General features: G+C 38.7%; 1 protein-coding gene across 1 annotated transcript in view; it reads right to left on the minus strand.

The window, feature by feature from the left end:
* The window catches only part of LOC139726199 (DNA-directed RNA polymerases I, II, and III subunit RPABC3-like), a 90,099-nt gene that overhangs the window by 25,833 nt on the left and 42,216 nt on the right, over positions 1 to 22,050 (minus strand). The window contains exon 2 of the mRNA XM_071637269.1: positions 17,612 to 17,695. Coding sequence (XP_071493370.1) covers positions 17,612 to 17,695 — 84 coding nt within the window. The remainder of the gene's footprint in view (positions 1 to 17,611; positions 17,696 to 22,050) is intronic.

A 22,050-nucleotide genomic window follows, 5' to 3' on the forward strand; every position in this document is an offset into this window, starting at 1 on the left:
ATGGGTGATCTAGCAAAATCAGCCTGTCCTCAACGGGTGAATAAATGCTTTTCTCAGTAATGACGGTACAGTAAGATCAGCTGGGGAAACTGTGGGTGCATTCATTTAAAAAATTTTCTGAGGCAGGATCGCAAATCTGAATGCTTTAGAGGCATTTTTAGGCAATAGATAAATGCAGCAGTGTTTTCAAACGTATTTATAAATGCCAATTTGAAATACCATTCCAAGGGCATTCAGAAATTTGTTTGAGACCATGATTGCCTTTCTGCCAGTAGATACACGCAATGCCATTTTGAAACACGTTTAGATCTCCGAGCTGCCATGGTCAACAGTGCCAGTATACTCAGTACGTACATGCCATCAGTCGTACAACAAAAGCATGTGCACTAGTTGACCTCTACTTCCCGGGTCAAACGGCAGAAAGCACCTCCACAGTGACGACGCTTAGATCGCGCAGAGATGTTAAAAGAAGGCAGCACCCAGAGAATTGCCATTCAAAATGCATTTTGAAACATGATTATCTCTCTGGAGCTAGATATATATGCAGCCTATGCCTTATTTCATCGCATCCTTAATGATAAAAACATACAATGGAAGTAAAACCCCAAATTCCTACTGAACAGGAAATCAGGGCGTCAGTCAATGATTGTTTTTGTTGTTTCTTTCTTTCCTCACTTCACTTCCACATCTCTCTCAACCAGGAAAGACTTTATTCCAAGAAGCATCAGAGGGAAATAATTGCCACCAACAAAGCACAGCTATCTTTTTTTTTTTGAAGATAAAAGAAACAATTGTAAGGCAGATACAGAAACAAATATACTATGACAGAAACAACAACAAACACTCACTCTTTACCAAATCTGATGCAATTCCAAGAAGAGGCAATGAAAAAAAAAGAAAAATCTCAGACAAAAATGCAACATTTGCCACCAACAGAGCATAGCTATTTTTTCCCCTTTTTTGAAAAGTTAAAATAAGAAAATATAAAGACAAAAACAGAAACAAATATACGACAGAAACAACAACAAAACATTCACTCTTTACCAAATCTAATGCAATTCAAAGAAAAGGCAATGAGGAAAACCCCAGACAAAAATACATTTGGCATTAAATGATACACTCAACAAATGATCGAAATATCTGAAATATGTACAACTTTGTACAGTGTAGTAATGGAATCTGATGTGTTGTACTTGTACAACTGCAAACTTGTTGGAAGCTAAATTCAACCCACATGTTTGGAATGAGGACTCTGCTGGCCCAAAAACTGTATTTTCCTCAAAATATACTTTTACTGTACACTCATACCACATTATTGAAGATCTGATACATAATGTTATAAACCAAACTTGTGTACTCTGTAGACTTTGAACTTTCAGAACTTGATCTCAATCTTTGACCTTTGACACTTTCAAATCGCAGTACCCTAACATCACACTCCTCTAATGTCACAATATGCATACTTTTGCAGCACTTGCACATTCAGTCCGTTACAAACAAAACTCATTATTTTAGTATCACTGATCATTTCTATCAATCACTTTGTGGTATAACTATACCATTTTTCCTGAAAAATGGCATGTACATTGGATAATACTCATGAATGTCTAGATGGTGTTGCATAAAATATGCCATAACACAAATAGCGATGATCATTTTCGAGCAACGGAACGTGATTTTGCATTCAGCGAAAGATGAGAATGCTCTATTTTCGCCATATTGAAAAGAGTATCTCATCTTTCACTGTCTGTGAAATCTTGTTCCATCACACTCAAAACTCAGTTTTACGACTTGTGAGCAAGTCAATGGGAAACTCTTATTTTTTTTAGGTGAAACCATCTTTTCCTTTTATAACTTACATCCGTATGAAACAGTGAGTAGTATCACTATTTAAAGAAAGCACAGGTGCTCTGAAAATTTAAAAAGCTTTCTCATATTTCTGCCTAAGTTTTAATTTTTCCACTAAGTTGTTTGTATCAAATTTCCTGTTCTGTCTAATTCTACTCTATCTATTGAAGTCAACTTCAACTTTTTTGACTTAGTTGTTCATATCAAATTTCCTGTTCTGTTTAAATAAATTACTGCTCTTTTTACTGAAGTCAACTTCAACTTTTAATTTTTCCACTCAGTTGTTCATATCACAATTTCTGTTCTGTTTAATTACTGCTCTTTTTATTGAAGCCAACTTCAACTTGGGGTTTGGAGCTTTTCCTTAATTAAAAGAGAAAAGTCCTTTCTCATCAAGATTGCAGGTGTCTATTCCTTTAGTCTGGGCACCGGGGAAACTTGTACCAAGGCTGCACACTAGCACTGGTGCGAGGGTCCAGGACAAGTACAAAACACTGTCAGACCAGCAACTTTTTCAGGAATGGACCAGTAAAAAATGGAAAAACTGGGTACCTACTGGTCCAACAGACAGGTCGGACCAGTAGAAAAATGGGTTAGTGTGCAGCCCTGTTTGTACAATACATTGCAAAACCAGAAAAAATTGCAGCACGAAGCTTTTGCAACTTGGAACTGACCACCTATTAGTATTTAGCAGCATGTGAACTTTCGCATATCGCCATTGACATTCAATGCATTGCGTAGACAGAAACTTTTGCATGCATCCCTTTTATCTTTGTGTGTGTGTGTGTGAATCGTGGCTCAATGAGAAATTCGCATAAGTTTCATGCTGACAAACATTTTTGGTTCTACGAAAGTTGCCAGTCACACTTTGTGACTGGTGATTGGTGACTACTGTATTAAACTACTCAGATTCAGTGTTGACAGAGCCAGAGTAATGACAGAGAGAGACAAGAAGGGAAGAAGAAAGAAGGACAGATAGATAGATTGACAGACATTGACAACAAGAAAGATAGATAGATAGATAGATAGATAGATAGATAGATAGATAGATAGATAGGTAGATAAAGATAGATAGACAGATAGATAGACGGATGGATAGATAGAGATAGATAGATAGAGATAGATAGCTATAGAGATAGATAGCTATAGAGATAGATAGACAGATAGATACAGATAGATAGATAGAGATAGATAGACAGGTAGATACTATGTAGATAGAGGTAGATAGAGATAAATAGATAGACAAATTAGAGACAGAGAGAAGGAAAGACAGAAAGAGAAAAACAGAGAGAGAGAGAGAGAAAAGAGGAAGAGGGGGAGGGAAAGATGATACATGGAAGAGAATAATGGAACAGATGAAATCAAAGGTGAACTCTAGACAAGCGGAGACAAAGTACAACAAAAGCAGTCCTGGCTGAGCTACACATGTATCAGTATACCTCAAAGCTTCTTGCTATCAACATTTGCAAATGAAAAAAAAAAGAACAGCTTTAGTGCTTCAACATAGTTCCAATGTGTGAGACAAAGATAAAACTAATGAACATGAAAGTTTTAATCAGTACAAGCAATGTTGTCAAATATGCAAAATGTGAATAATGGTTTTATTAAAAGCCATTTATAGAATAAACCATCACCATGACAGTATATTGAGAAAATTGTCATACATGTATCTCCACATATTTGTGGCTTTATTTCAAAATTCTTGAACGGAGGGTGTTTTGTGACACAACTAAACATATACAATGTATCAAATGTGATAATTTGAACATTCTTTTTTTTTCAATCACTGCTCTTAATTTTCAATAGTGTCTTTAAAAGGTCCCACAGAATTGTATAATGTGTAAAAGGAGAGCATAGAGCAGTTACTGAGAGTACAAGGAGAGAGAGAGGGAGAGGAGAAAGAGAGAACTGAACCATGTCAGGTATTAATGATGCGATAAATCACTTGAAAGTAGGCTGACACTAATTAAACTCATCATCTATGAGGGCTACACTTCTATCATACTCTTCAGAGCAATTTTTATTCATCCCTGCCAAACTTTTACTTTCACAACCCCCACTCAATGAATGCTGAATAATGGAGCAGAATGGTACACTGATATCACCGCAGACACAACTTGACAACGGTAGACAATGGCAGCACGCAACGATTTAATAGCGAAAATTTGATCACCTCGCTGCTCAAGGCTTGGATGTCGCAACACAGTTCCCATTCCCAGCCAAGCGATAAGAGGTTGACAAGGACCGATCACCTCTTTTCCCAGAAATCTTGTCACCCCATCACCATTAGTTGCATTCACACAGACAAAATAGCGGGATAATGATCACGATCCAAATACTGAGATTTTTTTGCACCCATTCAAGAGGACAGAAATATATCCCACCAGTTGCCAATTGAGATAGTTTGACGACCAAACAGCACATGCCCCAAATCAACCGAAATGGTGTACTCCCCCCCCCCCCCAAAAAAAGAAACTTTGTGGAATTCTCTTTATATTTTGTTATATCATTAATACATGACACATACAGCAGTTGAACTTATAATTCTGGCTCTTTTGTTTGAGTTTGAGAAGAAGAACTTATACACTTTGCAATGTAGGCAGAAATCCCAGCATCCTACATAATCCAAATCCAACTAGAAGTACAAAAAAAAATTGTATCACTGAAGGTGATTAATACCCCCGCTCCTGTAGCCCAGATTCCGATGAAAAAGAATTGAACCTGGGTTTGATAAAAGGTTATGTGTGTGTGTGTGTGTGTTTGTCTGTCTGTCTGTCTGTCTGTCTGCCTGTCTGTCTGTCTGGTGAGTTTGACTGCTTCACAATTGTGGAAGTAGTTCACTCCACAAGATTTTCAAGAAAATATGTCGTTACCATCACAACGACTTGTTGGGTACAAGCACAAAGTGTGTCTTGCATTTATAACTACACGTATAGATCATTATACATACCAAATTTGAAATAAATTGCTCAAATACTACATGGAAGTAGTTCACTCTACAAGGTTTTGGGAAAATTGTGGTTACCATGGCAATGCTTTCTGCGACAAACACACACACAAAAAAAAACATGTCTTGCACATCTATATACACCTCAATGTCATCATGTAACCAAGTTTTATCAAAATTGCTTCAAAACTGTAGAAGGAGTTTGCGATGCAATATATTTGCAATGGACCACCCTACCACCCGACCGACCACACGCTGATTCCTATTGATATTAAAATTTGAAGATTTCCTGTGAACAGAGTATTAACAACATCTTTGGTAGAATATCCCATTAGAAGTAGAATCCAAGAACAACAAAAGAAGTGATATTTTGAGCCATGACAAACTCAAACAGTGTTTTGGAAGCGCATTAAGTCATTCATTCCACCTCACTCAGGTGCTGACATAGTTGAAGGGCACCATATAGCCCAATAATCATAACAGTAACTTAGAATTTAACAATCAGTGAAGATAGCCAGTGGTATGCAGTTTCTGTACACATCCAGGTATGATTATAAATGCAACAATAATTGATTAGCTACGGCAAAAGTCACATTGTAATTATACCATGGTATTAAAAGCTGAAGCAGGTAAGCCTAAAAATTCCCTTTTTAACATAAATAAATAGATAAACATACAAACTAATAAATAAACCAATAAAATAAATAAACAATAAATAGATAAATGAATGAATAAATAAGTGAATACATACATACATACATACATACATACATACATTAATAAATAAATAAACAAATAAACAAATAAATGAATAAATAGATAAATAAATAACTAAATACATCCTGCACATACACATTTTATTTTGTGGTTAACAATTGGGCATGGGTTCTACATCCCAAAACTGCTATAAGTTAGTGAATATAAAGATATTAGTGAATATACAACTAACATACTAATGTACTGCTTTCTCATGTATTGCATAAGTCCACATGACAGACTGCAACATATCACAGCTCACAGCTGCAGCATGGTCTAAACATATGAATGCATGCTGTTATAGGAAACAATATATTTGTCTCTTCTTGGAGTGTACATGTAACAGACAGACATCAAGATATTTTCTAAAATGAGTAGCAATTTGGGAAAACAAGCTGATCAGATCTCAAATTTGTTTCAGACAATATTCACCTCACAGATTTCACTGTAGAGAGAGTGTAATATTTGAAAATTTACTCACATTTTCAGCTTCCAGGCCACTAAGTTTGGCAGAAATACAAACGTTGGTTCATCGTTTCCAGTGGTATGCGCACACACTCTTGGAAAATCAGCTGGGGACTTGGAGTCTACCACTTCTTCACTGCTCAGGAGGGGCCACAAAAATTCCCGCTAATCACTACACAAAATCCTGGCAATATCTGCCTCAAACCTATCGCTGAATATGTTAAAACATACCCACCTTTTCAATTTAGAACGATAGTTTACATCAAAAAATCAATTGCACCATCAAAATAAGTAAGCTTAGCTTTAATTATTCCACCTCTTGTGTTTCTCTCGCCCCTTGATGAATTTTGCACCCCCACTGACATAATGGTGCTTGCCCTAATGCCGCTGCCATGTGGTTGGTGGCAAGTCCAGACAAGTTTGTGGTAGAGGCAAGACTTTGCACCCTTCTGTCAAACAAAAGGCACAGAATAGTCTACAAAAGCAGACCCTGTTCAGAACCTGATTCATCACCACAATGCTTGATCTTGTTGATCTCGGCACCGTTTTGTGCAAGAATGAAAAAATATCAGAAATATAATGGAAACTCGCCATACTTTCTGCACTGCAGATTGTCATGTGGTAGTTCAAAATATTCTCTGGATGCTTTGCACTTGTTACCTCCTGAATAATGTCTACAGATTATCACTTTCTTTTTATTGGGGTGGGGGTAGAAACTGATAGATATTCAGCTTACATCCACAAAACTATGCTTTGAATTAATCAATGTCTTCATAATAGCCATAATGAAAAAAAAGTCATGGGCGTACACGCAATGCTGCAAACATACATGTATGTGTAATCAAACTAATGGCCTCCTGATCATAGGACAGGCATCTTTTCATTAATTTGAATAAATATGCAGTACTCAGTGGCTGTTGGGCAGAGGCTTGGTGGTCTAGTGGATCTATAAGACGCCTGTCCGGTGATCAGGAGGTTGTTGGTTCAAATCCAGCCTGAGTATAATATATGCCCATGATTTTCTTATTATCATGACTACTACTAAAACACTTGACTAATTCAGTATTTATATATGTCCCGAAATTTTCAGTCTCACTTTTGATGTACCAAGAATGATTTGAAGTTTCAGATGATCACAAGTCATGCAATAAAACTGTTTGTATTGTATATGCTTGTAGCTAGAGAAACAAGAGTTTTGTATTCAAGAATAAACCCTAACAACTTCGCAAAACTCAACTTTCAGCAATGTCCAGACATTTTTGTATGTTTTGGAATGTGACAAGCAACAGTACAATTTTTGAGTTGTTTTCTCTCCTTTCTTTTTTTTTTCTTTTTTTTTTTGGGGGGGGGGGCATGTTAGATGCACATACAACTATATACTGATTTGATTGCACAAGAGTTACTTGTAAACTATGACATCTATGCAATATAACTTCTACACTGAAAAGAAACAAAAAGGACTGAAACCACTCTTTGAACAATACAATCTAGGCCTATACCTTGAAGGACAAATCTGACACAGGGGGATTAAATGAAATCATCTGCAATAGGTAATAAAGAAATCTTTGGAGAAATTCTATCTGAGGGCCAAAGTCTTTGATTTGCAACAGAGCAGCTCAATTTAATACCACAATAATGTCAGCCTGAGTGGATTCTGGAAGTCACAATAGTGGTTACAAAAATGAAGAAAGAACAGAAAAAAGAAGGGAAAGAAAAGAATAAAATGAATAGCAATCATATGAGAAAAGTATTAGAAGAGGATGAAAAGAAAAAAAAAGAAGGTAAGTGAGAAAGAAGAAGGTAAGATGGAAAACAAAAAATGATTAGAGGTAAGAAGAAAATATTGAAAAGGAAGAATGATGAAATATAATGGATAAGAAATAAAGAAAGATATGATAAAAGTGATAAAGGAAAATAAAATCACACAAAAGAAGGAAAAGATGATGGAACAAAGAGAAACAGAAGACAGAGAAAGAAGGAATGAGCGGAGCGGAAGGAAAGTTTCTAACTTTTACTGTCTGATTGACAAGACTACTCCAGTGGTATGCACATTGTACCTTCTGGCTTTAGAGACCTTTTCACAAGATAGAAAGGCTCTCCTTCAGAAATCGGACTTGCACAAAAAGCCTGGCACCAAAATGGGAAAGTTGGCATGAATGATGCAAACAAATAGATCCAAGTGAAGTGGGACTTGAGCACTTCCTGTCGATATAAAGAACAGTGATATCAAGGAAAATCTGAACTTGTTGGGGCTTGCAAGATAGTCTGCATAGATGTAGTGAAAATTAGTCTTTAGGTTTGTCCCCCCCCCCCCCCATTCATTATACAGTATTTCTGCATATTATATTTCAAAATACTATTAGAGATGGCATAAACAGCCCAAACTTAAAAAAAAAATCAAACAAAACAGAAAAAACATGTATAACACTGTATCATGTTTTTAAAAAAATATCATTTTCAGATATGTCCGCTAAATACTATGTTTGCTCAAATCAAATCATTTCTACTTACATGTAACTGTATATGAGGGACTGAGCATAATGTAGTAGGCCTTACATGGACAGCTTACGACAAACGTAAAACTGCAAACTAATCTATCTTAGTGTAAGAGTATAGATCTACAGAATTGCCACTAACAGGTTTATGTAAACCCCACATCTATAAGAAATAACATAGACTATTTTCACTGGCAAAATATGATATTAAAGACAATGCCAAATAAATAAACACTCTGTGTTTTCACTCTCCATTTACACTAGTAAAAAGACCAGAAAACTTTCCACCTACAAGTATAAACAAGATATCTGCATGCCCTGCTCTTTCTGCTGGAGTTTTCAACAAAGGTACAGGATGCAAACAACGACAACAAGATGCACTTTGTACTTGATATGATAAGTTACATAACTGAACAATGGGATTCTCACCTGTGAAAATGAACAAGCATTTACACTGGCATAAATTGAGAAAACAACCCCCCCCCCTAAAAATAATACAACAACAACAACAAAACAAAACAAAACAAAACAGGGGAAGTCTCATAGAATATTCAATAAAAAAAAAGAATATGACTGCACTCCATGAGGATTGTAAGTTGAGGGCTTTTCCACCCAGTTTTCAGGGTATAGTTGCCTAGCAACTGCTGATATCTGGATTTTGAGGAAAACTTGGTTTTGACCGGTTGATGTAAAAATGCTTTTATAGCCCTAATCATACACATCTGGGGGGCATTTCATGAAGCATTTTGGTCGGATATTTTTCTGACAAACTGTTACAAGCTATTGAAATCCTTGCATCTGATTGACTGAGAGCAATTTTGTGCGACAACTTCGTTGGACAAAATGCTTCATGAAATGCCCCCCTGAACAAAACAAAAGAAAGCTGTTAAAACCTCAATTTTTGAAATGTAATGTCAAAATTAATAAATCTCAAGTGTGGACACACACACACACACACACACACACACACACACACACACACACACACACACACAAATTACTACAAGTATCTGGATCGGCATCATGACCATACCATATCTTCTTTTATTTATTTTATTTATTTATTTATTTTTTTTTTTTTTTTTTTGGGGGGGGGTAACAATTTGCAGCAGTCGATCTGTTGAGCCAACTGGGCCTGGTGCATTCAACGTCGGCACAAACTCTTGAGTTCTCGTTGCAGTGTGAATTATGGAAAAGGTTAGACATCATAGGTTTTTTAATGTCATATTTCCAAAGGAGCATGGAAGGTTCTAATGTAAGAAATGAAGCTCACCCCGGTGATTATTTGATGACTCACACAGCAAGGTTTGCTTACACGACAATTTGTGATAACACACAGGCAACGGCTTCCTGACAAGACCTTCATTGACTTATTTACGGACTGAACTTAATTTGGTTGAAAACATTTTGACTCATTCTCATCCTGTCACCACAATGATAACAACAACAACAAAAAAGCTCCCATGCCAAAGGCCAGCGTACCATTTTCTTTCATATGACTCAACATAACCTTTAATACGAAAGTCTCACAAAGCTGGATGGATATGTATTAGACATGGGTTTATCATGGTCCAACCCTAGTCTTCTTTCAAGGCACTCATGCCGTTATTTGCACCGAGAACTGCAAGTGAAGCAAATGTGAATATTATTATTCATGGGCTGGGAAGACTGCATTTTAACCCGTTAAGGACAGGTTGATTTTGCTACAAAAAGCATTTCCCATAGATGCCTGCCCAAATATTTTTGGGACTCGTCTTCAACGGGTTAATTAAAGGTGCATGGTCCCGGTGTTTTAGTCAAATGCGTACACGGGCGCACGGCACAAGTATCCTATAGAGACCTATGCTATCGACTCCTCTTTGGCGCTTATGCTGTGGCCCACTTCCCCGAGTCCGAAGAAGACCGATTCACTGTAGTCAGTGGTCCGTTCACAGTTCGGCTCATGATTCGGCTGAGGGGGATGACAACTCTAGCAAACTTCTTTTGTGATGCCATAATAAGAAGCACATATGCTCGCACCCTGGCATTACTGTTGACTGCGCGATGCGCAGAGAAGACAACTAAGGCAACGTTACTTAGCAACACCTACGCACTTTACTCTTGATGACAGCTCAACTTCGGTAATGTTCGTATCAATGCTTACGGTGATCGGCAGTATCATCAACAGCACCCTCTACACTACTGGGATTACGCACCTTTAAGACCCGGTAGCATGGGAGATTAATGGATGGCCCGATTCATTCGCTGCTTCCTGACATACATTGGAAAAACATGAATAGCACCGGTCAGCGAATATGTGCATCGAAGTATCTTACCAATTACGGTCACCTCCGGTCAAGGTTCTTTGGATGTTTGCATACAAATGTACTTAAATGCAGATGTCAGTGATAAAGCTGTACACAATTTGTTATGGGATTCTTGAATACTAGCAGCACCCGTGGAAATCCACGGGTCTGAGGGGTTTTATTTTTTTTTTCTCATAATACGATTTTTGCACATTTTTATTGAAGAAATAAAAAGAAAAGTCTTCTCATTCTTTCGTTAATTGTGCTGTCTTCTAAATGACCACTCTTCCCAGAAATTTTATAATACATTTTTGTAGTATATGCCAGGCGATCCGGTCCATTGGTAGGGATCATTCCCGCCACTACTTGCTTTTATTATAGAACTTGAGTTTCGAGGGGTTATTTGCACCCGTTGAAGTCCAACAGTTGTCTTGTTGCCCCTCACCCCTCCCCCCCCCCTCACGCACACACACATTTCCACCTCCGCAGGGCAAAAAACAAAAACATTCAGGGAAAAAATTACCAAAAACGCAAATGAGATTCCCCGAAAGTTCTGCCCACAGGTTGTTCCCGTTGAAACGGGAAGATATTACACTGACTTTGATTACCCTCTGCTCTTGCATCCACGCGGGCACCCGCGGGAATCCACGGCTGGTCTCAAGGCCTCGGTTTGTTTTGTTTTTTTGTTTTTTTCATGTTTCTTTTCCCCACGTTATGAGAGAAAAATAAGATATTTTCGTCTTCATAATTTTGCTCCCTCCTTGTTGTTTTTAATCACCAAAACTTGGCTTGATATGTCATATCAATATAGAACTACATCTGCTTCAGATTGTACATTATCATAATTAATATTAGGCCTACAATTATTGCTCCTATTATTGTTATTATTATATCATTATTATCATTATCCTTATCATTATTATTATTATTATTATTATTATTATTATTATTATCATCATTGTTATTATTTGGGGAGGGGGAGATCATAGTCATCAGGTTTAATAGGCACCCGTGGGAGTAGGTTCTCACGACCTCGTATTTTTTTTTCTTTAATATTTTTCCCATGTTATGGAAGAAAGAAGAATATATACATCACTGCATTCGTCTTCATTTGCTCCCTCTTTTTTTGTCACCAAAACTTGGTTTGATAGACCATAGAACCACACATTCTATTTCCACTTGCAATTTTAAAAATAGGCGGTCGGCAAAGCGAGGTTTTCCTCTACGTCCGCTCATCTTATGAATATGTATGATTACAGCAGCTCTGCAGTAAACGAATGGACACAGCTGCGCGTGTAATCTGATATGTAAGGGTACGATCGGCAAATATATTTAGCCGCATCCTAAACAGTCTGCGTACAATGACACCGGACTTGAGAGCAAACGGCGAGCAAACTAAATGACGTACCTGAGCTGCATATAGTATTCTGCAGTTGTGCAAAATACAATTACATAACCAACGTTCGTTGTTTTCATTTGGGGACGCCAATAATGGCGAACTGTACGTAAATGCCCTTGTAGTCCATGTCACGCACACACAGATTCGTGAAACCATCGTCAATACATTCAGTACACGTAACAGGCGGAGGCAAAGGTACATCACAGAACTATATACACACAGTGTAGAGTGTGTATAGAGTTCTGCGAGGTACATTGTGTGTGTGCGTGTGCGTCCGCCGGAAGATGTCAGAGATTTCGCTGCACCATCATCTTTAGTATCCCCCAGTGTCTCTGCAAGCTAAAAGATGGAAGATCGAGAAAGCAGGAGGCCAGCGCAGGTTCCGTGAATATTGAAACGCTCGGCTCTTTCGTCACGCACAAAAATGCATTATGCATGTAGCTAATTAATTTTTCTTTTTCGTCCTCGACGTCGACACGGAGGCGGAGAGGGGACGAAACCCACGCCATTCGATGTAGGATACTCTCCTGCGGCCGACGGCACCGGTCGCAACTGCCCGGAGCCGACGGCTCGGGAGGAGATAGAGAAACCAGCAACGCCGAAATAAAACAGGAAATACATAAGGCCGCGACAACAACAACAACTTCGAGTATTATAGTATAGGATATCCAAGCCTGGCCAGCCTTCCCAGTCTATAGTGTCCCCACATTACCAGGTCTTTAACCTGCGCAATACTGACTGATACATCGCAGGCAATTTTACCTGAGATTTCTCAAATTCTGGTGTCTTTAATGTTATGTCTTTGAACACACAGGTGAATATCACTTTCAGACCTAGTCAGGAGTTGAAGCATTAATATTATTGAGGTACTAGCAAGTTCTGAAGAGATCCCCACAGCGCTTTATGAATTGGAGCTTTCATATCCTTTACAATGCTTTGGCCAGAATGACGCTAATCAAAACATAAATCCCTCATAAGATTTGGCTTTTACTGAATGTTATCAGTTAAGCTGTGCCTAGAAATGTCGATACAAATTTACATATTAATGATGTCAATTGGTATCATTGCCACAGTCGTCATTGTTAGTGTGGGGATCGGGGGCCCCGGTGTCTCTGATTAATAGGACTCGTCAATGGCCCGCATCCCTCATCGCCATGGTGATGGGCTGCCGGAGAAATGGCTCTTGATTATCATCCCCTCCTGTCAATGCGCTTTTGCGGCGCTCTCCGTCTATGATGACACTTGTGTGAATCATCCTTAGTCACGTTGCTGCCATCTTCAGCTCTACTCCTGGACTGTGTGTTTGATGGCTGACAATGGAGGCAGGACAAATACAAATTTTGTTGACAATCCAATGCGCCACATGACGGCAACGCTGCCGACAAGCGACACAAATCTTTTCCTCATCTTTGCAACAATGACAAGAAAGATATACGAAAAGATAGACAGTCATAGATGCTATCTGCACACTGAGAATGCTCTCTCAAAAGAGGGGGGGGGGGGGTGGTTACAGACTTATCAGGGAATTTATGATTATCATGTGGGAAAGGGCATGGATGGAGATGCATCACAATTACTTAGATGAAACAAGAAAGCTGAGGTGACAAGGGAATACATAATATGATTTGAGACCGAATGAGAGACAAGCATGCAATATTTGCTAGACAAGTCAAACCAAGAGGGGGGGGGGATTCAGATGGACATCAATTCAGATGAAATAAGAATGAATCATTGTTTAAAAAACAAAAAACATAAAAACAAACAAAAAACGTCAGTGAGGACTTGGGTTTTTCTAGACAGATGATAATGATTCTTATCATTACTATCATTATCATTATCATTATCATCACAATTGTCATCACCATCATCATAACTGTTTAAGTCTGAATTACAATGTAGTTATCTTATTATTCCTGTTATGGATTGAAAGCAGATCTATTATAAAATCAAAATGGTAGAAAATTGTAGCAAATAATAACTATGATATGAAATGGATGTGTGTGCTACTGACACAACTACATTCATCATCCTTGGCACACTGTCATCATCCATGGGCGTGCGTTGCCATGATAACCCACTGTGTCAGTTGTTAAGAAATCCTGATTAATCAAAATATGTTAATACCGGCAACAAGCTGATTCTGATCATCATCCTTGTTGATACTATTATCTTCTGTCTCCCTCTTCCTCCTCCTCATTATCATCATCATCAAGGCCATTATTATCATTAGCAGTCTTTTTTTTTCCAAACCAGCCATTACTGAAATGTGTACCATACACTGGTTATTGCCCCCATCATCATCATCATCCTTCTCTTCATCATCATCAACATCATCATTTTCACCATCTTCATCTCAATCTTGTGAACATCATGATGTGCACAACTGCCATCTAAACAATCACACCAGTGAGGTAAGACTTTCAACCATTAACTATCATCGTCATTGTCATCATCACCATCATCATCATCACATCATCATCATCCACATCATCATCATCCACATCATCATCATCCACATCATCATCATCCACATTATCATTATCGTCATCATCATCATCATCATCACATCATCATCATCCACATCATCCACATCATCATCATCGTCATCATCATCATCATCATCGTCGTCGTCACCATCATTATCATCGTCATCTTCATCATCGTCACCATCATAATCACCATCATCATCATCTTTACCATTTTCATCCATTGCTAAGGTAGCACAACCGGCTTATAACGGGAGTCTCCTTCATCAAACAGGCATGCATAAAGTGCAAGGGAGAGCAAATGGATGACACATTGCGTGGGAGGTACACAGACTCTGGAGGAGGAGGAGGAGGGGGAGGATGACGATCCAGCAAACAGCTTTGGAATATACACACAGCATCATCTGCACTCGAAACCATGACTTCCAGGTAAAAATTTAACACTGGAGTAAAAGAGGGACGGGTTGACCCAAGGAGATGTAGTTCGTCCTCCCACTTCAATGCCATCGAGCAAATAAGGAGAATACATAGAGGAAAATAAGGAGAGACAGAGAGAGATGGATAGAGAGAGAGGTAGAGACGGAGAGTGAGGAAAGAAGAATATGTATGCTAAAGATGAAAAATGGAGAAAAATGAGGAGTGAGAGGGGTGACAATAAGGCCAAGATGGGAGCCACAAGGGGGATAAACGGATGGCGATGATGAAAGTAGGGCTCCATTGCTTGGTAGAAACTGGAGCATGAGAAATTGGGGAAATGGGGTGCAACAGAAACGGGCACACGCCAGAGATGTGGGAGGGAAGAGATGAAGAGGGAGGGGGAGAGATGGAGGGAGATGGAGGGAGATGGAGACGGGGTTGGAAGAAGAGGGGGAGAGAGGGGGATGAGGAAGGGAGAGGACCGTCTATGACACCAAAGAGGATGGGGTCAATATTCAAGGAAAGATGGTGGGAAAGTCAATATATATGTTTTTTGCACAACGTCTGGTCAACATACATTCCGGAGAGAGAGAGAGAGGCAATTATAAGGATCATTGATTGTGAGGAGGCAAAAGAATTATCTTTATCATGCTTTTCTAAGAGTGGCTTTTGGAAGGAATACAGAGTCTATAAGCTGCTTTATTTGAAGACAGCATTACACAAACATTTGATATGCTGTAGCAACATTGATAAAGTACTCATGCCAAGTTTTGCTTGGTGACCTGAAACGGAGGAAACATGTGTTTGGTTTTGTTTGTTTTTTTCAGTCAGGATTGTACATGGTTAATGACAGCCTCATATGGGTGATATCCTACAAATCATCTACTCAGGACGGGAGCAGGAAGGATGGAGGAAACTAGAGAAGTGGTACCAATAGGGGAGAAATACATATGGGATGGAGATGGAGAAGGGATGGGATGGGATGAGATTGGGATAGGGAATGGGTGGGATGGAGGTTAGATGGGGTAGGGATGAGATCGGGATGTATAAGGTGGGGATGGGATAGGGGCAGGGAGGTTTAGGTATGATATGGGGTGGGGAAGGGATAGAATGGGAAAAGGGTAGGGATGTGATGAGGAAAGGGATGGCATAGAACAGGGATGGGGTGGGGATGTGATGGGGTGGGGTGTAGAACGGGTGGACGGAGTGGAATGGGAGTGGGGTAGGGATTGAGGTGGGGTAGGCTAGGGAAGGGATAAGATCGGGATAGGGTGGGGATGGGATACATGTAGGGTAGGGATTGGGAGATATGGTGAAGGGATGGAATGGGAGTAGAATAGGGATGGGTAGAGATGGGAGTGGGGTGGAGATAGATTAGGGATGGGGTAGGTTGGGGATGTGCTTGGGATGGGTGGGGAGGGGATATAATGGGATAGATTGGGGATAGGGTAGGGATAGGAGGGAAAGGGTGGGGATGGGTTTGGAAAGGGAGTGGCAATGATGTACTTCTTTGGAAGGATAGGACAGGGACGAGGTAAGGGCAAGGTTAAGGTGGAGCAGGGATAGGATGGCAATGGGATAGGATGAGGATGGGGCAGGGCTATGGAAGGGATAGGCTGGGGCAGGATAGGGGCTGATGGGGATGTGGTACTAATATGACAGTAGAGACAGGATAGAGGAAAGATAGGAATGGGATTAGGATAGGGTATTTGGAGAAGGATGGGGTATGGATGGGGTAGGGATAGATTAAGAATGAGGGGTAGTTAAGATATGTCGGGGAGAATACTGGAATTGATTTTGGAGCAAGCTGGTGATACGGCTAGGATGATGGTCAAATGTGGGAGACAGGAAGTGGGTGGAGGTGCTGTTCAATTTCCCATGAAGCCCAGAGCGTGAGAACTCGAGGCACTCCAGAAGCACTAGAAATTTGGTATAAGGCCAGTGACTCATATCATACCAAAAACAACAACAAAAATCAAGATACAGAAAAGGAGGAGATGTTCTGCTACTTGAGTTCAAAGAGACACAGAGATATCAAGTAATGAAGAATAGAAGTGACCATCTCAGGAAATTATTTGTAAGTACATGAAAGGGATAAGGAATGAGAGTGAACGTGACAGACATACACACTATGTTATTAAATACATACATGCATTGTACATGTTGTACATGCAGACATACAGAAGTATAAAAAGGTAACGGGGCATACAGACAGACAGACACACACACACACACACACACACACACACACACACACGCACACACACAAATCTAAGTACTGTGACACAGAACAAGAATGTGATGCCAACCAGAAAGTTAAAGTGATGAGGTAACCAATATGGATAGAACACTCGCTCAGATCTTTTTCATTTGTTTTATCCTTCCAGTCAATATAATTCAGTATAACATCCCCCCCCCCAACACACACACTAGCAGTTTGACATGGTGACAATACACTACAAGTCTCAAAACACACAAATCAAAATTGAAGAAATGTCATTTAGTTGACTTACCCAAATCCACTGGATAAATCTGTGTGTTGACGTCTAGAATGAGGTCCATCTTGAAACTTTCACTTTCACAATGCAGCCTCGACACTAGGTAGGAAAAGAAAATTGCACTCTGGTCATTCCATGAGTACCTTGTACCTTTTACACAATTATTTCTCGATAGAGAGACCAAACATAAATTCTCATTTTTGTTTGTGTTTTCTTGCTTTCCATTCAAAGAAAGCACGCATTTTCCCAATACCAGATTCACTTTTTAAAACATAACATACAATTGTGTATATCTAACGGAAACAGTACCTTGAGAGATAGGCTTTTTCACCCTTGTTGCCATGGTTAAGTTTTTCAACTGGATTTTTAAACAAGGATAGTTTAATGTGTTCATTCTATGAACAGTCTGTGAACATAATAAAACTCAAACAAAGATATCAATGACACCATGCAAACACATCATGCACACAACCAGTAACAGAGACCTTAACCCATTGAGGGTGAGCTGCTTTTGCTTTAACACACGTTTCCCATTGACACCTGCCCGAGTATACTCACGACTAGTCTTCAGTGGGTTAAACATCACTGAAATGCTGTTCAAAGGAGGAGTTATCCAAAGAACAGATCATGAAGAAGGACAGTGAAGATACATCAAAAGTGGATTAGTCAACATGAGAGTAAAATCAGGCCTAACCCCAACCCTAACCCTAACCCTAACCCTAATGCTAACCCACAGCACATCATACAGGCAGTGGGTTTTCTGTGGTATAGTGGATAATTAGGCCACGGATTTTAAGCAGAATGTCCTGGATACAAGACCTCGGCCCCGTTGCAAGAAAGTTGCAATCAATTGCAAATAATTGCTAATTTTGAAACAACCATTCTGATTGGCTCAGGGTCTGCCCTATTAAGAAGACATGCATGCAACAATGATTTTGATTGGCCAGTGACAATCAGTTGCAAGTTGCGTTTAAACGCAAAGTTTCTAGCAACGGGGCCCTGTACTATTTGTTCATCATTGGGCAGGATGTTTTAGCAACAATAGGTGTGTTCCGATGACAGGAGTGAGATATGGATCACTATTTTGTCCTTGCCTTACCACTAACACATTTTCCACCAGGGTCAAGAGGGACAGGTATGGCTATAACATCATAATGTCTACAAAATATACAACACAGGACTTACATGAAACCAAAGCCCAAATAAAAATATGGACTGAGTGAAAGCAGCAATATTAGTAGAATACATCAGTGGAAGTTTGAGGAAAATCGGACAATCAATTCAAAAGTTATGCAATGCTTGGAGTCTTGGTGCTGTCATTGCTGGCTTAGGAGACTTCTACACTTCATGACATCATTATGGACAAGAGCATTTATAAAGAAAATATACAGAAATATTCAACATATTTTCTCTTTCTACCATAATGAATGAGCACTTAACTCTATACCTCTCTCAGAAAGCATCAATGGGGAATATTACCTTTAACATGTATATTCCAGTAAGAAGTTGATGGAATGTGTACTTTTCATAAAAAATCAAATTTTGTGGAATTGTCTTTATAAATATTTCCTCTATATTGTTGTCCATAATGTTGTCATGAAGTGTAGTAGTCTCCTTATCCAGAAATGACAGCATATCATTGCTTGTCTATAATTTCCTAAAACTTTCACTGATGTGTTTTGCTAATACTGCTGCTTTCACTCAATCCATTAGGTCTTGGATTCCTTTGAACTTAGAATCTCCCATTTGAGAGTCAAGAAATAATACCATAATGTTTCTCTCTAAATAACATAAATAGAAGACATCTATGTATTCTGAACATTTTGTATTCTGCATGTGTGAAGAGTATTTGAACATTTTGAACCATGTGAGGGCGCCCTACATGGTGAGGACATCTGTGTCAAAATGCCTAGATAGACTGCCCTATTCTGTGACCAACTTGAGGTCTGTTATTACCATCGCACAGTCATAGCTGTTGAAATGATGATAATCATCAATATCAAAGCACACAAAGGAAGAAGACTTTAACCAAGAGATTTATATTAAAGGAAATCCAAACCCAGAGAGAAATGTGGATTGAGTGAAAGCAGCAACATTAGTAGAACTCATTAGTGAAAGTTTGAGGAAAATCGGACAATCCATCTAAAAGTTATGAATTTTTAAAGTTTTGATGTTGGAACCGCTGGATGAGGAGATTACTTAAGTTTATGACATAATGTGTGGACAACAATTATAAAGAAAATATAAAGAAAATTCAACATGCTTTCACTTTCCTAGCATAATGAAAGAGCACTTGACTATTAAACTGCTTTCAGAAAGCAGGGGGAATAACTACTACCCTTAACATACATGTATGTCAGTATCAAATTGATGGAATATATAATTTTCAGGAAAAATGAAATTTTGCGGAATTCCCTATTTTCTTTATATTGTTGTCCACAATGACGTCATAACCTCTAGTAGTCTCCTCATCCTGCGGTTCCTCCACACAAACTTTAAAAATTCATAACTTTTGCATTTACTGTCCAATTTTCCTCAAACTTTCATTAATGTGTTCTACTAATGTTGCTGCTTTCACTCAATCCACATTTCTCTTTGGGTTTGGGTTCCCTTTAAATAAACAGACTGGGAGGATGCTCACTCATCTGACTTGAGATGAGGATGCTATTAATTAAAGTAATCATTCAGTTTACTGTAAAAGTGGTTTCTTTCGCGTACAGATACTTTCGCGGTTTCCATCGGTGCCGACTTTTTCGCATGTGTTTAAATTCGCGGTCGGCAAAATCTGTGAATTCATACAGTCGGCAAAAACTGTTTTATTTTGCACATGAAAACCCCAACTATAATCCAATTATTCTTTTATCTATTAAATAGAAATTGAAATTAAATGCAGGCTTACCTGAAATCCTGTCTCGCGAGTAGCATGCTTGTACCTACATTGCGCGGTATGGCTGTGTGTGTGTTGACCATCAATACACTCAATGCGCAGAATCTTTGTGTGTGTATGTGCGCAATGGCGATTTTGTAACAAGCGGCGAGTTCAAAACATTTCCTTGCGTGGTTAATTTCGCGCGACTTTTCAAAACATTTTCGCGTGATGTTAATTCGTGGTTCAATCTCAAAGCGCGAAAAGCGCGAAAATAAAACCACTGCGAAAGAAACCACTTTTACAGTAACCCGTTGAGGACAGACTCATTTTGCTATGACAAGCTTTTCCCATAGACACTTGCCCGACTATACTGGGGACTCGTCCTCAACAGGTTAAACATCACTTTCACCAAACACACGGCCCTACGATTTTTGTGCAGGGCAATGGGATATTTGTGAAGTGATGAAATGTAATTACCAAGAAAACCATCAAAAACATATATGCACAGTAAAATTCTTAAACTCTCTTATTTTACACACAACTTCATTGAAACATCATACCATTCTTTTTGCCTGCTTAATGATTTATTCAACTTCAAAGTCAACTTCATTTTGGAGTGGAATTTTCCACTTTACCCTATTAACGTAATATCAGCATTAAAGATTTTAAAGTTTCAAGAGGCTCGTGTAGGCTTTGTAAATCTATCTATGAAAATACTTGAAAAAAAATAACTCTTCCTGCACACATTTTCCTCATGAATTATATTTTGAAAAAGCAATCATTTGGAATCTAATTCCTCAAAGACAAACACTTTAAAGTGATATCAATCTTCACATTAAAAAAAAAAAAAAACTTTGTGCAACTCAATCTCATAATTATGTCTTCATGTCCTAACAACTTGGATAGTTTTCGCGCTATGATTTTCAAGGAAATGTTTTGATACACCATCTCAGTTACACTCACTAAGCAAGACCAAGTACTTTCGGTCTATAAGCAGACAAAGCATTTTAGACCAGAACAAAATCTAGTGGAAATTCCCCTTTAGCATTTTTACTTTCACTAGCATAAAGGGTGGCCTGAAGTGCTAATGGGTGATTTGACATGCAAATTTCCTTTTTATCTGCATTAGTGGAGATATTTTCATCTTAAAGCTGTAGCCAAGTGTCGGCAACACCAACAACAGCAACAGCAAAATAAAAAAAAAGAATATTTCAGAAAACTGGCCGATATTTGATTTTAAAGGAGAATATACCAAATCCCACATCAATTATGCTTCATAATAATGTGTGCTACATAAATTTGAAGATGATGATAGGCCCAAGAATTATTTGCATGGGTATGAATGATTGTGGCTGAAATCACTATACTGTAAAACACGATATTTTCGTGGCATGAAATTTTAACAAATTGTATCTGATGGCCTTTTTTGCGGCATGAAATTTTGCGAGTTGCCTCTAGCTTTCAATGCGTATATAGTGTAGACAAGAACTTTCACATGCATTTGAATTTCGCGAATCTTGGCTCTCGTGAAATTCGCAAAATTAGAATGCACGCGAACATTCCTCACTTTACAGTATCTGATGGC

This window comes from Diadema antillarum, unplaced genomic scaffold (genome assembly GCF_040938485.1).
Source record: "Diadema antillarum isolate AM-2024a unplaced genomic scaffold, OU_Dant_1.0 seq00000081_RagTag, whole genome shotgun sequence".
Classification (NCBI taxonomy): Eukaryota; Metazoa; Echinodermata; class Echinoidea; order Diadematoida; family Diadematidae; genus Diadema; species Diadema antillarum.